We start from the raw sequence: 16,289 nt of genomic DNA on the forward strand, positions 1-16,289 counted from the left end.
TGTTGCAATAAAGCGTGCTATCGCAACATCTATGCGGGAAGTTGCCACATGTTTTCCCGTGGCAACACTCACCTAATGCCACAATTTTATTCATGGAGATAGCTTTAATGCAACATGCAATGAATCGTGGCGACTGATATCTCGTAGCGATAGACATTTGTGGCAACATCCTATGCCAACGACGGCCATTTCGTGGCGCAATACTCTTCTGTGGCAATAGTCAATTGTGGCAATAAACTATGGCCACAATCCTTATTTTCGTGGCATTAGGCATGTTGCCACGACCCACCACACTTGTGGTAATAAACTATGGCAACAATCCTTGTTTTCCTCGCATTAGGCATGTTGCCACGACCCACTGCACTTGTGGCATTAACTTATGGCAACAAATACTCCAGTCGTTGTAACAGTAAATTGCAACATACTTGTTTTGGTGGTGATAAATAGGTATCACAACAAGTAAAATCTTTGTAGCAAGAAACTATTGCGACAATTTAACCCTTCCGTGGCGATACTCTATTTCAACAAAACTTACTTTGGTGGTGAAACAGTTATCGCATCGTGAAAAAAAATTGTGGTGACAAGCTATTGCGACAATATAAAGTGCTCCATTGCAACATCCTAGTGCAACAAAACAGGTAGGCGTAGCGACTGAGATATGACGCAACAATATATTTGTAGTGGTGCTAGCATGTGGCAACCAAAAGTGGGTTGTGGTAATAGCCTATTACAACCCTAAAAAAAATATAGGCTTTCAATTACAATATTCAAAACCATACGTATAATATGTAAATTCATAAAATTCATAATTCTCATAGCAAATATCCATCAAATGAAACTCAAATATAATTTCGCCATCCTAATTAACTGCGAAGACTAAAATATCCGTGATCTAGAGTCCAGTCCAGCTAGTTCTTTGGATCCTGCAATCAAGAAATAAAAAAGGTTCTAGTTAATGAGTCGAACATAACATACGCCATACAATTATTCTAGCCCCACTGTTAAAGAGAACTATCGCCAAACTAACTAGACTAATACTGTGCCAGCAAGCATGTAACTGAGGGGTCAGAACAATTATACAAGTGTAAATGTGTAAAGCATAAGCACTAGTACATCTACTAAAAGCTTCTCTTTTGAGAAAAAACATCACTTTATAACTTAAGGATGTTGGGCTGAATCACCCAAAGCACATGCAGCCATAAGGGCTGGTACATCGGCCTCCCATTCCACATAGTGGTTAGGTTTGTACATCCTACCAAGACTAGCAAGCTCGTGAGCAACAGAGTTTGCCGAGCGACGACATACATTAATTTCTTTATAAGAAAACCATAATTTGAGCTGGTACTTGGAATCCTCAATAATAAAAGCTTCTGCTATTGATTTAAGTTGTGACTCGATGTATAGTTTCCGTAAAGTTCATGTCCCTAGCTAGCACATATTCATTTTTTGTTTAAGTTGTGACTCGATGCAGCAACAACACATGGTAAAAGAGAACAAGCAACTAGCTAATTATGAAGGCTAATGACCTATAAAATGCAGGTGAACATGAAGAGAAAGCAAGGTTGTGACTTACCATTGCTTTAAACATTCGAGAATTCCTTGTTGCAGCTTGTATGAGCGCATTTGAAGAAATAGCAGTTGGCCTTGAACCTGAAGTCTTATTAGGACTAGATCTCTGTAACAGAATATTTTGCAAGTTTGGATTACTATTTTCTTTGTTGTCAACCCTCTTCGTAGGCACCTATAAATAGAAGTGCGCTTTTAGCAACGCAAGTAAGCAACATAAATCTTACAAGGTCAAAAGTGTATGACTGTAATCACCTGTTGGGTTCCCATCTGTTGGCTCAATTCTACAAACTTTGCCATCATGTTTTTTTCAAATTCCAGTCTTGATGTTCGCTCCTCTTGCAACAATCTTTCCCTTTCAGCACGCTCTTCTTTTAACCTCTCCTCAAGTTGTTCTCTCTCAGCACGCTCCAAGTTAATCCTCTCTTGTGTGTTTGCACGTTCAGCTTGTAGTTGATCTTGTAATTCGTTGACCTGCTGGCTGAGCTGAGAGTTTCGCTCCTGGGTGGCTGCTGTAGCACGAGCTTGCTCTTCAATCTGGATATGAAACCTTTCAGAACCAGTTGAAGTTTTCTCCATGTATCCGTACCCACAAGGCTGCGATGACTTGCATTCTAGAGTGTCTTTGTATGCGGTCTGAAAAATATTGTTTTTCTGCTCACTTGAAAGTGGACCTTCAGTTTCAGTTTCTTTATTTTTAACCTCTTCAAGTGCTTTGTCCTAAAAATGAAAGGAACAATTATAGGTGCGGCATCAATATTGACACTATCGAAGATGAAACAAGAATAACACGGTCCAACGCATGAATAATCCCATCTGATGATGAAACATGCCGGATGCACATCATTGACTAACTATAGAATAACCAAAAGTCAATGTACTCACGTAAACTTTCTGGGAATCTGTGTTAGACCATGTTCCATCGTTCGTGTGGGTGAGTTCCCACAGAGCAATACAATCTAGCTCTTCCCCAGTTTCTAAGTTTCTCTGCAAGTAATATAACAATGAGATGCTTGAAACATGACACCATATTTAGCAATGAGGCATACATATTTAGTTGGACTCATACCTTCTCAAAACTAACTTGCGAGTAAGATTTTGATCTGATTCTGTGTTTTGTCTTCTGTTTCTTACGGTTATCGACGTTCTTTTGGCTGCGATCCTATCAATTCATTTAAACCAAATATAACATGAGACTAGCCATTTAATCTTTACACATAGTAGACAAACAGTGATCATAGAGATAACCTGAAATTTTGAATCAGTGCCAAAGTACTCAATCATCCATTCCCACTCTTCTGGTTGTAAATCTTCCGGCAGATTAGCCAATCTAGCTGCATCTGTTTTGTATGCCTTGTAAGTGGAGCTTAGAGTTGATCCCCAGCCTCTATATCGCTCTTTCGCAATTTTGAGAATCTTTTCTTCTGTTTCTGGTGTATCTTCTAGGTCCCATCTGTCCTGTAAAGCATACAACAAATAAATATACATAAGCAGTGCATTATCGATGGTAAAATAAGATAACACATGTGGAAAAGGTTGTACGCACTATCATATCTGCAACAATGAGTCGATGGATGGTAGGGTGAGTGTCCGACCACGTCCTCACTCCTATGAGTGGTAACTTTCTTTTCATTATGATTACCACGCCGTCCTTGAACGAACGATAGTTCATTCCTACTGTACCACCCAATTTTTCAGAGAATGTAATATTTAGCTTTGCAGATCCATTGGCAAAAACGCTTCTTAGATGTAAAACCTTTTAGAACACCTCGGACTTTCTTCTTCTGTCCACCAGCTTCTACAGCCCAAATCATACAAAAAAAATTGTATTACTCGGTATTAGATTGTAAGAAATGATGACACAAATGTAAATGAAAGCAAGTACCATCCTGTAGTAGCGCACGGTTGCGGCGAGCATGGGATGGCCATTCAGCAAGGGAACACATGTCATTAGCAGACACTGGAGTGTCAAATTGTTCTGGAGTTCCTGTAAAAGATTTAGTAGTCTTGAAGGTTTAGCTATTTAACCCACACCAAGATTTTATGCATTATAGCAAATGCTAAACAATTTACCAGATCTGGGTTGTCCACGTTGGTTTTTGTATGCCGTTATACTTTCCATCTTTGTTAAGAGAACAGAGCCTTTCTTTACTGCACACAAAAAACAACCATGGGACTTAGCATTAACAAAGCATTGATGTTCTGCACCATTCAGATAGGTGATTATGAAGTAAGGATGTTGTGTACCAGGAGCATCCTCCGTAAAATTCATCATTGTGCCCTTGTGTAGGTAAACCAGACATAAAATTTTGAGTCAATTTAAGAAGAAACGCAATACATTAAGCAGGCATAAAATCAAATCAGTTTAATTCATATTAAAATTCGAGGCAACTCAAACTGAATGAAGCTCAAGGTCAAGCTGTAGAACATTACTCATGCTCAGCTTGTAACGATGTCGAGTCGATCTCGAGCTAAATGAGACGGCAAAAAGTATAAATCTATGTTGATTATTCCAACTAGATAAGGCGCAACACGATATAAGAAAGCAATAAAAACAAAATATCTATTAAAAACTCATATTATAGTGGTCTGAATAACATGCAGAGGATGCACTAAACCTGAACCCTAGGTTCTCTTGACGTACGTTATTCAGAAGTATTAAGCATATGTGAATGAAAATGAAAGGCAATGCATTAGTGATAGGTTCGTGAAAATACTACTCTGAATCTATAGGAAAAAAACATTTCCGATGTGACTTGTGTAAGACCAAATATCTATTAAAAATCATCTTATAGTAATCTGAATCAAATGCAATGCAGAGGATGACTAAACCTGAATCCTCTGCTCTGTTGACGCACATATACCATCTAATATATGACATTATGTCTTAAAATGTGTTGAAAGAAACTCATGTCAATCTACGCTAATTGCTAAAAAATATTTATAAGAAGAAAGTGATTGTAGGATGTATAAGAAGAAACCAGAGTGTAAGAATGTGGATTTATTTTAGACAAGATGGATAATATTACATCGAAAGCTAACCAACCTGATTCAGATATAAGAATTAATGTTGTATGCAGAGTGACAGCGACGGAGATGGTAGGATTCTGAGTCTAATGTAAAGATTCAGACTGAATCCAGGGGATTACAAGAGATTAAAGACTGAACCCAGGGGGAAAACAAATGTAAAGTGGATTTGTACATACAGAGTACGTCCATACTTTTCAGTTAATGGATCTAATGCTCAAAAACCAATGTAGATAATAATTAAATTGGCAAGGGATGATCCACGGATGGGCTGCACCAAAACGCTTAGTAATTAGCAACAAAATATAGTTTTGGAGGGGGGGGGGGTTGTCACGAGGCCTGCAGGCACCTCGGGCACGCTGGGGTCGGGCGAGGCAGCAACCAGCCCCTGGCCACCACGTCACAACGCCGGCGTGCACAGCCGGGGCGGCTGCGGCCATGAACCGGGCCGGGAGGCCCCGTCGAGCCCCAGGTCTAGGCCGAGGCGAGCTCCATGGCAGCGAGCCTCCAGGCCAAGGTGAGGCGCTGCGCCGACCCTCCAGGCCGCGAGCGCCTCCGCCGAGGCGGCCAAATCGAGGCGCGATGGGAAAATGCCACCGGCGGCGGCCATGTCCCCTGCCCGGACTTCTTCTCTACGGCCAAGCGGCGAGCGGAGGAGAGAAGGGGCAGCCCCTCTGAATGGATCGGGATCGAGAGAGCCGCGCATCAAGGAGGAGCTCATGGGGGAGGGGGGGTTTGATCCCGGACGCCGTGTAGCTGTTGTGGTTGGCTCTGTTGACGCCGTCATGACGCCGGCAGCACAGATGAACAGAGACGAGAGAGCTCAGATCCAATCGCCCGTGAAGCTCAGATCCAATCGCCCGTGAAGACGTCGTTGTTTGGTTTAGAATTATATATAATCGTGGGTTGTTAGGAAGGTATTTAGCGGGAAGCCAATTTTTTGATGGAAAAAAAGACGCTAATTTGGGACTTTTTAGCGGGAGGTTAAAAATTATTGACGCAAACGACACTACACCTAAATTAGGTGGTGGGAAAGTAACATTTTTTGTTTAAAAAAATTCAAGGGAATTTTTTAGATTGTAAATATATTTCGAGATGGAGGGAATACTAAAATTTATTTGTAAAAAGTTATATCGTGGTGAAAAAACCACCAAATCCGAGAATTGTGTGTTCTCGTTGTCGATATTTGCATAGTCGTCGCCATTTGAGGAAGCCAATTAACGAAAAAAAAGAGTTTCCTATTTATATTGTTAAACAACCATCACATGCATCGAAGCAACCGATACAAACGGACGCCACACATCCAAGGCAAGATACACGACGGACTGAGGACTCCAAGACGATGCCTCCAGGAAGGGCACGACCACGAATGTCGCATCGTCCGATCCGAAGATCAAGTTTTCATTCGGAGTAAGACGGAAGGAATGAGAGGAACGCGACGTCCACGGACGCCTTCACCGTCAACCAGTGCACGGACTGGGTAGGTGATGTACCGCGGTGCTTCAACCCCTCCGCGCAAACCCGGTCAGCCAACCACCCGCAGCCAATTAGGAAGGTGTTGTTTCATCATGGATCTACACTTAGGTTGGGATATGTCAGTTTTTTTTGCCTTGGTCAACTGTTGGTCAAAGTAGCAAAAATTTGGCCAATTCTGAACTACATCTCACATAAACCTCATGCGACCCTCATTTTAAAACTATTAGGTTATACTCTTATCTCGAAACATAAGTACTGATGGGATGGGTTGATGAGACTGTCGATCTATGTCAGTCTTGATCTCACATTCCGATCTTCAGATGGGGTGATCTCAACATCTTTCATTTTATAGGACAATCCGTTGAGGGTTTGTCCATGCCAGAGTAGGTCCAACATAATTATGCCGCTTTTGTTCAAACGATAAGCATAGAGATTCAACTATGTAAAATAAACACCCCTGCATCGCGACGCCTTTGCCTGTCGGATCCGTCCTACATAGGATCCACACGCAAGGGGGCGAACGAGCCCTGCCGCCGCTGGCCGGGCTTCACCTAGTCATGCCCTCTAGCGGCGGTTGGGGAGGGGAGGAGCGGGAGGCGGGGTGCTGGGAGTCGGCTAGCGATCTCTCCCGTCGCCTGCGAGGGCGACTCGGGAGGGTCCTTCACGCCAAAGTAGGTCCAACACAATCACGTTGCTTTTGTTTTAATGAAAATAATAGAGATTCAACTATGTCAATTATCAACCAAATAAATTTTTTATGATTTACTTATTGGTATATCACACATTTGTAAAATCTTTATATATTCATTTTCAGATATAAAAAATCTTCAAGTCTTGGTCCGTCGCAAAAAATCATCCCTCGTGCACACACCGACGGCATCAACAAATCTCTTAAAATCTTTCACGATGCCACACGACAAACAACATGATAAGTGGTAGCTGCAAGCTAGTAGTAACCGGTAACAATGAAGAACTTGTTTTAATGCTGTGTATAAGTCCAACCGTGTGATTGTCTTTGCTGTTGGTCCTTGTTGGAATATCATCTGCAGTATGCAAGTTTCAAACTTTAGAATTGTGTATGTATAAATCTAAAACCCATGTTGACTCCGGCCGGGTCAGTTAGGAAGGGTGTTTAGCAGGAAGGAAAAAATAGACTATTTTTTCATGGGAACACAAAATATTGGCGCAAACTACGTTCAACCTAAATTAGGTGGTGGAAAAGTAACACTTTTTAGAAGACATGTTTACAATAATGAAATAAATTAGGAAAAAATATTTCAGAGAAATATGAGAATATGTGTTGCTAAGAGCAACTCCAACACGGCGACCCATTTCATCTGCTACCGTCCGTTTAGGTCGCCGCGGACAAAAGTGATAGCCCAACGCGCCGACTCATTACCAAAAGTGATGGGTGGCACAGGACGTTGATACGTGTCGATTGTTGGGCGGCATCGGCTCCGGGGTGGATGGACGGAGAGCTCGGGAACGAAGCGCATGGTCTTGGAAGCTTTCGACGGAGCCGCGCTCGGAGTCTTGTGAGACGAGTTCCCCTGAGCCTCGGCGAGGAGGTGTCGATGGGAGGAATCGGACATCCAGGCGACTCTGCGGGACACGTGGACGATCAGGGGAAAATAGCTGGTGCCGGACCCCGGGTTGTACTTGACCTCGGGCCGCGGTCGTCGTGCCGACATATGCTACCTACACTACTTAAGTAGGTAAAAATATGCAACCAACTTACTATATAAATATCAGTTAAATTTTAAAAAATGCAGAAATAATGAGGTCATTTTAATTTGTGGTTTAAAAGTTGCAAATAATCAAAGTTTGGTCAATAGAATTACTATCTTCTTTCAAACAGAAAAAAAGGGCCACGTCGATCACGTATTTCAGTAATATTTTTTTTGCGTGGACATATTTCAGTAATATACGCTATCGGACTATCGAAAAAAAAACATGCTTCCCCTCAAAAAAAAGAAAAGAAAAAAAAAACACGCTATCTGGTGGAGCGCGTCCGCGTCCGCGCGATGGATCAGGGGCTCGCGCGATGGATCAGACGCGCGTCTGGTGGGTTGCGCCGCGCGAGATCTCCTCCCCCTTTCCTTCGATCATTTTCTTTCTGTTTCCTCCGCTCCTTCTTTCCCACGATCTGGTGCCTCTTTTCCTCTTTCCTTGCCAAAAAGAAACAACTTCCTCGATCCCCTGTTCCGCCGCCGTGCGACCACAGCAGCCACATCATGGCGGCGCGACGAAGCAGCCCACGCCGGCGCCTCACTGCCGCTCCCCTCTCCCTCTAACCTTGCTCCGCCACCCGCCGCTCGGCGCCTTCCGCTCCGCCCGTCGGCCTTCTCCTCCGTGGATCTCGGCTGGTCGATCCTGCCCGTGGGCGCGTGGCTGGACCGCCCGACATCTCAACTCCGGCGCCAACCGGCTCTGCTCCGGCTCTTCCGCCATCCTGCTCGCCTGCCCCCGACTGGCTCGCCTGCCTCCCGTGCGACCTATTACCTCCACAACAACAAAAGTATCATTATTCCCCCTGTTTCCCTCTGTATTTTTCATTGCAAGTGCAGCAAAGTGCAGCAAATTTAGATTTTGTTGTGTTTGTGAAGAGCCATACCCTTTTATCGAAAAAATGCTGCTGATTGCTTACCTATTTACTGCTGAAATCTTGAAGTAGTTGACTAATTTTCCCTTGCTTGCTGTTATACAGTATATCTCGCTGAGATGGTTTGTTATATCCTACTAAAATCTTGTGTCATATGTCCTGCTCTTCAGTGAGAATTAGCAGGATAGAAATGTAAGAAGCAGGTACTTAATTAGTAATTTGGTAGTTGAAAGATTGATCTGCTATTACTGGACATCAAGTAACTTTTACATATGTACATATGATTCATGCATTGACGAAGGGAACATTGCGTGGAAATTGATTCGAGAAATTGTTGTCATGATCGGTAATTAAATACTCGGGAACAATTGCTTTTTAAGATGTCTTGAGCTTTACTCAAGGTGCTCAAGTGAAACAACTACTACTCACTGAAGGGTCTGTTTATGTCTTGGAAGTGATCTGTAACATATGCTTCCAGTATATGCAATCTGGTATTTCTTCTGTATGTTTTTAATGGTCAATTTTGTTTGTTTTGTTCAGATGTTCCTTGAATTTCTAAATCAGAAAGAGTGATGCTCAATGAGATTTAGGTCATGCTAAGACATCGACAATCAATGCCGACAAGCCTCCACTATCTATTGTGGAAATTAACAACTGTGTTGAGCAATTCGGAAATGCAGGTATGCCACGACCTCTATTACATAGGGTGTAATCGTGAGAGGTGGGAGGTATGGGGCGAGATGGTTTCATTTTAGGCCTCGTTGCGCTTGAGGTAGATGAGGCGGATGTGGAGGTCTGGAGGAGAACCTCTCTTTTTTCTTGGTTTATTTGTCCTGTGATAAGTGACCGCCTACCTGTGTATTTCTCTGCTTAGGATATCAAAATTTACTTGTATGTAATAATCCTGTGAAAGATCGCTTTTGCTAGTTGACGTCCACTGAAAATGATAAGATTTGAGATATAGCGTGAGGGTGAAAACACAGTGGCTAGCAAGAGCCATCTTTATTTGAACGGAAAAGCCATCAAAAGGTGGTCAGCTTCCCGGATAAGTAACTAATATTTCTCAATCCTAATCTAACTACTCCCTTGGTGCATGCTGCTTGACTAGTTGCTCCTGTCTTGGATTCTCTGGGTGAAAACACATGTGAATTGATTTAATTGTTGACACATTGACAATAGCTGTTCTCCATCACGTATTAGTACTGCGGAATTGGTTTTTACTCCCTCCGTAAAGAAATATAAGTGCATTTAGATAACTAAAGTAGTGATCTAAACGCTCTGATATTTGTTTACAGAGGGAGTAATAAATTTCCTATTCTCTATTTGTTCCTAAGGGAACGTGGTCTTTGAACTGTGAAGGGGTTTATTAATTGGTTAATCATCGACATTGTCTGTTTTTCATCACGGATCACTACTGTTATATTTATGTTACCAAGAGTCGGCAGTACAGTCAAGGAAATCGCATGATTGAACTAGATAGAAAATAGACAATCCCTGAACTAGATAGGTAATATTCTGACTGTTTCAACTCTGTATGGTTTGCTGAAGAAAATAGGCAATCCCTGAAATAGATAGTTAATATTCTGTCTGTTTGAACTCCGTATGGTTGCTGAAGAACTCAGTATGGTGTCTGAAGAATATTGGTTACAGTTTCAAGTAGTGACCCATGTCTTATTGCCATTTCAAAATACGTGATTCTACACAAGTTCAGTGAAAATTAGCCCGTTTTGTATTCCTGCTCATGAACTCCATATGTGGAAAACAGCATGAAGAAGATGATTCTCATTTGTTATGTGCTCCCTTTGATTATACACTTCTCTCCTCGTGTACTCATTTTGTTATATATACTTGGGATACTTACGGAATAATTTCTGCCATTGTAGGTACAAAAAGAAAATTACTCACCACTGAAATGAGAAATGTATGGCTTTGTTCGCAACTGTGCCTGACAAATATAGAAATTCGTAAGAAACTAATCTCTTCTGCACTATACATGAGGCGATACACAAGCTGATCTCATTAGGCGAAATGCAGGCTGAATCCTGGCTGATATGTGTATAGTTCAGTGGCGTAGCATCCTGTTTTTTCCCAATGTATTTGACTTGATACTTCCTCGCGTTTTGTTAGACATACTTCTGTAGTCCCCTTTGGGTAACGCGGGTGTACACTGAGTGAAAAGCTGACATGATCCAGATATTGTTTAGTCTTGTGAAAGGCGGTGTGTATATTGGTACAGAAAAAGCCTAGATTGTACTGATTTTGGCAGGCAAGCATACAGTTTTTAGGAGTATACTAACTTGTAGCCTTTGATCTTTCTTATGTTGAAATTACATTTTCTCTCGTTAATTATTTCTGTCAAAAACATGTTTATTTATGTGGCATAATTTTGGTCTCATCTGGTCATTCTGATAGTTCTTACGTTGCGGCAAGTCTTACGTTGCAGTCTCACAAGGTTGATGTCTTGTACAGATTGCTGCAATTTATGATGCCTTAAATATGTTACTTACGTCAGACGTCAGCCCTATATCTATGTTACATAGTGTAATAAGAAATTTACAAGAGTAGTTTTGCTTTCGAGGTTGAAAAATGTGGGCTGGCTTCTAGCAAAAAAAAAGAGAGGAAAATGTGGGCTGGCTGGAATGGGCGCACACAACGGTTTCTTACTTTAGGCTCGCAGCTTTTTTTTCTTTGGTGGCTGGCTGGTCAGAATGGGCGAAGGAAGTTTTCTTAGCTTTGTCGCAGCTTTTCTTAAGGTGGTGGTTATCCAAAATCATGTCGCCGGAATCCCACACACGGGCTGGCTCTGGATGGTGCGCCGGATCGGTGGGGTGAAGAATATTCTTCACCCTGAGTGACGAATAGCGCGACCCAGCCTGTCTAACAATACGACATTGTGCAGGAAGTAACTCATAACAAATCAGACAACTAAACTATGTAGAAAAGCGTGTTGTACCTTGGGTGAGAGAATCTTAGATGCTATACATTTTTATTAACATCACATAAATACATACAATCACATCAAGCAAGATACAAAAAAATTAGGAATGAAGAGAATGTGAGGATTTGCGGCCAGTGCTCACGACTCACCTTGGTGAGAAGGCAGTGAGCTTGCCGTCTTTCCGGTGCCGACGACGACCTTGCTACCGGAGGAGGTCAGTAGGGCGAGTGGAGGAGACCCTGGCAGTGCAAGAAACCCTAAAGTGAAGGGCGTCCGCGAGTGTGCAACACTTCACACGCGCGTAAGCGAGCGTTCCTCCAAGTTGTGGTACCACCGATGTCCACTTTGCAAGATATGTGACTAAAATACAACTTATGTGCAATTTGTGGTACCAAATATGTTAATACCTCTATGAACTACTACGCCCCTTTAGTCAGATCCCGAGAAATAGTATAATAAATAAATGAAATCAGGGGCACTGTAGAGAATATCGTTGCAATATCCTGCTCCTTTTTTCGCAACACTAGAGGATTGTTGCAATATGTTGTACGTATTACCATGGATGCACAAGTTGTCGCAATATGTAATAGTTATTGCAACACAAAGAAGGTGAGGCAAAAAACCACCCTATTACAACCAATACATGTTTTGTTGCAATAAGAAGCCATGTATTTTGCGACAATATCTATGGCTAGCGCCACATGTCAGAATTGTTGCAATATATGTCTAAATATTGCCACAAAGATTTACTTTGTTGCAATACCTAGTATTTATTGCAACAAAATGACCAATTCACGCAACGGGGCGCAACTGTCGCAATATCACTGCCATATTGCAACGTTGATGCAGCTTGTGGCAATACATGGCTTCTATTGCAACAAAATGAGTACCTAGCGCGATGAAACGAAACTGTGGCAATATGTAGATCCTATTACCAGGAACTGCAATTTTGTGGTAATATAGCATTTTATTGCAACGAAAGATAGCTGTAGCAATAAATTTTGTTGCAATAGACCGGAATCCTTGTAGTGTGTACTGTACTTTCCTTGTCCATACTTCCTCTTGCGGCTCTCAATCTGCTGCTGCTTCCCTTCAATCATGAGAGCTCTATCTACCAACTCCTGGTAGTTGTTCAAGGTTGCCACCATCAACTACATGCTCAGCTCATCATTCAGTCCTTCCAGAAACTTCTCCTGCTTAGCTGCATCCGTACCAACGTCATCTGGGGCATAACGTGCTAACTTACTAAAATCTTCCACGTACTGACCAACGGTACATCCTTCTTGGCGCAAGTTGCGAAACTCACGCTTCTTCATGGCCATAGCTCCTGCTGAAACATGGGCAGTACGAAAAGCCTGCTGAAACTGGTCCCATGTGACAATGTCGATGGGGTGAGTGGTTGTGTATTTCTCCCACCATGATGCTGCGGGTCCATCAAGCTGATGTGCGGCAAAATGCACTCTCTCCGCATCTATGCATCCTGCAGTGGTCAGCTCCCTTCCAACCTTGCGGAGCCAATCAACTGCAACAATCGGCTCGGTGCTGCTGGAAAGCACCGGCGGATTCAGCCTTAAGAAACGGGCTAAGTGATCAACAGGTGGTGGTGGTGGGTTGTTGTTGTTGTTGTTGTTGTTGTTGCCTTGGTTCTGAACTAACACTTGCATCAGGGCATTCTGCTGCTGAATCAACTGAGTGATCTGCGGTGGAAAAACAAATCCGGTGTCGCGTCTCGGAGGCATATGAGGGGTTTAGAAAAGATGAGAAAATAGACTAGAATGAGATCTAGAGGGAAAACACTACCCATATGCACATGAGACAAACACAATCATATCACTCCAATCAATTTCAAACAAGGCAATACAATCGATCTAACTATCGTTACAAAAGTGCTCGGACTATACTATATACAGGGGGAAAATACTACCTCTGATATGGTGGTCTACTAGAAATTTTGATCAGTCGAAGACTCCATGATATCTGCTCCAGCTTCATCATCCAAATCATCATCACTGGGGTCCGAGTCGGTGTCGTCGATGATGATGTAGTTCTCCGGGCAAGTAGAATCGTCGTCTTCTCCTCCTGGCGCTGGGTCTCCCATGAATACTCCGATCTTCTTTATCAGGTCATCATTCTTCTCCAATAATGTTGCGATTTCCTCCTCATATCCATCGCGTGTAGACTTGAGTTCTTCCTCCAGCTCCGTTATCCTGGTCATTGCCTTCTTTAGATTGGTCATGCCTGCGCACATCTGGTTCTCCTGGCGACGAATGTGCTGGTTTAACTCCTGAATGAAAGCTGCAATGGATCTATCTTTCCTGGTGCTGATCATCTCCCATTGCTCATCTCGGCGCCCACAAATCTGGTAGATAGTATACTTGAGATCCTTGTGTTAAACTTCTCCAATGCGTCCCATGGTGATGTGGGCTGCCATGCTCTTTCCTAGACTCCAGGTTGGTGCATCAAAGGAGAACTCTATGGGCTCAGTGACTGGCATGAACGTTCTTCCTGGAACTTGAACTTGAATCATCCAACGCTCCTCTTCTGGAAGTGTGGCGTTGTAGGTCCCGGTGAAGCTTGGTATTCCGATGTTCAGGTATCTAGTAACTTCCTTAAAGTGGCGTCCAAAAGGCGTATCTTCATCTGGTTGCGCGAACTTGTTCCTTGCATCCACCATCCTAAAAGAGTGGAAGAAAGGAGAGGAGTTAGAAATGAGAAGAGAGTAGTGATCTAGGGCTTTTAGCTTAGTGGTCACGTCCTACAGTCAGCGTGTGCTCTGATACCATCTTGTAGCGACCAGACCTCAAACGGTCCGATCTCTGTGCATCAGTGTCATCCCTGGATCGGTAATGCTGACACGCACAGTACTTGAAGGATTTATAACAAAGTAGCAATCACACACTTATTACATCGAATAGTCTCAAGAGAGAACTTATTACAATAAATATGGCTTAAGGCCATCTAAAGACGATAACAGCGGAAGACTTGGAAGATAAAGTGAGTCCATCAACTCCAACGGCATCATTGAGTATAAGACCACGACCTATGGCACCTTACTCGTCGTCTGAAAAGTCTGCAACATGAACGTTGCAGCCCGAAAACGGGTCAGCACATGGAATATGCTGGCAATGTAACACATAGAGAGTAATGAATAGAATAATGCTATCACTACATGCATATTTGGCTGGTGGTAAGCTCCATGGTTATAGTTTTGCCATTTTTTCCCTACAACAAAGGAATAAATTTTATTTAACTATCATGGTGGTTGTTAAACATTGAGAAGGTTCCTCCAACTCAATCCCAATTAAGAACGTGATTAAACCCAATCAAATTATAATTAAGTAACATGATGAGATCCACATGATAATCCAAGAACTAGATACTCAAGATGTCCATAACCGGGGACACGGCTAACCATGATTAGTTTGTACACTCTGCAGAGGTTTGCGTACTTTTCCCCACAAGACTCGATCTCCTTCGTTTGATTTCTCGCACAACATGGTGTTTGAGAAACGGATGACCGAGACACGGTCTTTCTGAAACAATAACTCTTTACTCCGGGTGGACAGTTACACCTACTTTCCCCTACATCTGCTAGCCCACCACTGAAAGAGGTCATGCAACATACTCAACTATGCTAGAGCCCATAATAGCTTGTGGCTGCACACGGAAGTTTCTAGCATGAATAATCTTATGATCCCTTTGAGCCTGGGTGGCGGTCCATAGGATAATCACAGGGAACCTCGGGATTTCCAAAAATACAGGCAACACTGGGTTCTCCAGGTGCCTCAATCCACCCAGATGTTTTATTTAAGTAGCCACCTTAAGTTGAACCATTAAATTAACAATCTCACATCTGTCATGGAAATTCACTCAAACCCAATCCACGTCTACGAGCATAGCATAGCAATAAGCAACGTAGAAGTAACTCCCAAAGGTTTGATCAAATGCAATAAAACTGGGTAGTAAAGAGGTATGATCAAAGTGTTACTTGCATTGCTGATGATCCATGAAACCTAGAGACTCGTAGTAGCACGCTTCGCACTCCGGGTACTCTATCGCAAACAAACAATGACATACATAAGCAATCAAGCAAAGATGCACGGGTAAAACTCAAATAAGAGATCTAACCATAAAGTTCAACTTAAGAACTCCGGTTTGCAAAAAGAATCAAATCAAATGAAGCAACGAAACTCAAACTGCGAAAGAAACAAAAATCCGTTTACTAATCTGGACTTAAGTCAACTTTTACAGTAGCAAAAACTTGTTTGAGTTGGTTAAACAGAAATAGGGTTTTGAGACAAAACTCTAGGCGCTTGAATCGCCTGATTCTGATAAACGAGCAAAAAGTTAAAATAAAACAAAAATCGGATCAGAAATCGCGATCGAAAATAATCGCGAAAAATATCCGAGAAAAAGAAAAACTGACGAACAGGCTAACGAACGAACGTTCGCTGTCTGCGGCTAAACGGTGAAAACCATTCGTTAAAACGAACGTACGAATGAACGTCCGCAAAATAACTAAACCGAAAAAACGAACCGGATCTAAAAATACGGATCTAGGGTTTTCTAAAAAAACTGATCGGTTTTCCCAAGAAAACCGGCGGCGGCGGCTACCTTGGCGGGCGAGACGGCGGCGGCGGGCAGCGGTCTCCGGCGGCGGCGGTGGCTCCGGTGGGCGGC

The 16,289-nt window shown here is 42.7% G+C and overlaps 2 protein-coding genes across 9 annotated transcripts; one reads left to right on the plus strand and one right to left on the minus strand.

The window, feature by feature from the left end:
* Nucleotides 1-639: 639 nt before the first annotated feature.
* On the minus strand, nucleotides 640-5,359 carry LOC123144367 (stress response protein NST1). 7 transcript variants are annotated; one of them, XM_044563479.1, is made up of 11 exons: nucleotides 4,943-5,359; nucleotides 3,814-3,847; nucleotides 3,640-3,717; nucleotides 3,452-3,553; nucleotides 3,113-3,364; nucleotides 2,815-3,024; nucleotides 2,636-2,728; nucleotides 2,452-2,553; nucleotides 1,822-2,286; nucleotides 1,574-1,741; nucleotides 640-923 (listed from the first exon to the last, which is right to left on the minus strand). In XM_044563479.1, exons 5-11 carry the CDS (start codon nucleotides 3,236-3,238, stop codon nucleotides 909-911), a joined length of 1,179 nt encoding a protein of 392 aa, XP_044419414.1. In that variant the 5' UTR covers nucleotides 3,239-3,364; nucleotides 3,452-3,553; nucleotides 3,640-3,717; nucleotides 3,814-3,847; nucleotides 4,943-5,359; the 3' UTR covers nucleotides 640-908. The 7 variants fall into 7 exon arrangements, with proteins under 7 accessions (XP_044419414.1, XP_044419412.1, XP_044419415.1 ...); XM_044563477.1 differs by having other exon boundaries at nucleotides 3,814-4,864; XM_044563480.1 differs by having other exon boundaries at nucleotides 4,613-5,359.
* Nucleotides 5,360-8,098: 2,739 nt separating this feature from the next.
* Nucleotides 8,099-11,045, plus strand: LOC123144368 (uncharacterized). 2 transcript variants are annotated; one of them, XR_006471391.1, is made up of 3 exons: nucleotides 8,120-8,587; nucleotides 9,212-9,351; nucleotides 10,555-11,045. XR_006471391.1 is itself a non-coding variant. In XM_044563483.1 (2 exons), exons 1-2 carry the CDS (start codon nucleotides 8,114-8,116, stop codon nucleotides 9,242-9,244), a joined length of 507 nt encoding a protein of 168 aa, XP_044419418.1. In that variant the 5' UTR covers nucleotides 8,099-8,113; the 3' UTR covers nucleotides 9,245-9,354. The 2 variants fall into 2 exon arrangements, 1 of the variants encoding a protein (XP_044419418.1); XM_044563483.1 differs by lacking the exon at nucleotides 10,555-11,045 and having other exon boundaries at nucleotides 8,099-8,587; nucleotides 9,212-9,354.
* The last annotated feature ends 5,244 nt before the right edge of the window (nucleotides 11,046-16,289 follow it).

This window comes from Triticum aestivum, chromosome 6D, assembly GCF_018294505.1.
Source record: "Triticum aestivum cultivar Chinese Spring chromosome 6D, IWGSC CS RefSeq v2.1, whole genome shotgun sequence".
Taxonomy (NCBI): domain Eukaryota; kingdom Viridiplantae; phylum Streptophyta; class Magnoliopsida; order Poales; family Poaceae; genus Triticum; species Triticum aestivum.

What these genes read in the sequence shown, in the direction of transcription:
- LOC123144367 (XM_044563479.1), bottom strand. Translation starts at nt 3,238, where the DNA reads ATGAACTATCGTTCGTTCAAGGACGGCGTGGTAATCATAATGAAAAGA. An exon ending in CGCAAGTTAGTTTTGAGAAG is followed by an intron (nt 2,554 to 2,635) that starts GTATGAGTCCAA and finishes TATTACTTGCAG; the next exon opens with AGAAACTTAGAAACTGGGGA. An exon ending in CAGATTCCCAGAAAGTTTAC is followed by an intron (nt 2,287 to 2,451) that starts GTGAGTACATTG and finishes TTTCATTTTTAG; the next exon opens with GACAAAGCACTTGAAGAGGT.
- LOC123144368 (XM_044563483.1), top strand. Translation starts at nt 8,114, where the DNA reads ATGGATCAGACGCGCGTCTGGTGGGTTGCGCCGCGCGAGATCTCCTCC. An exon ending in TTACCTCCACAACAACAAAA is followed by an intron (nt 8,588 to 9,211) that starts GTATCATTATTC and finishes TGTTTTGTTCAG; the next exon opens with ATGTTCCTTGAATTTCTAAA.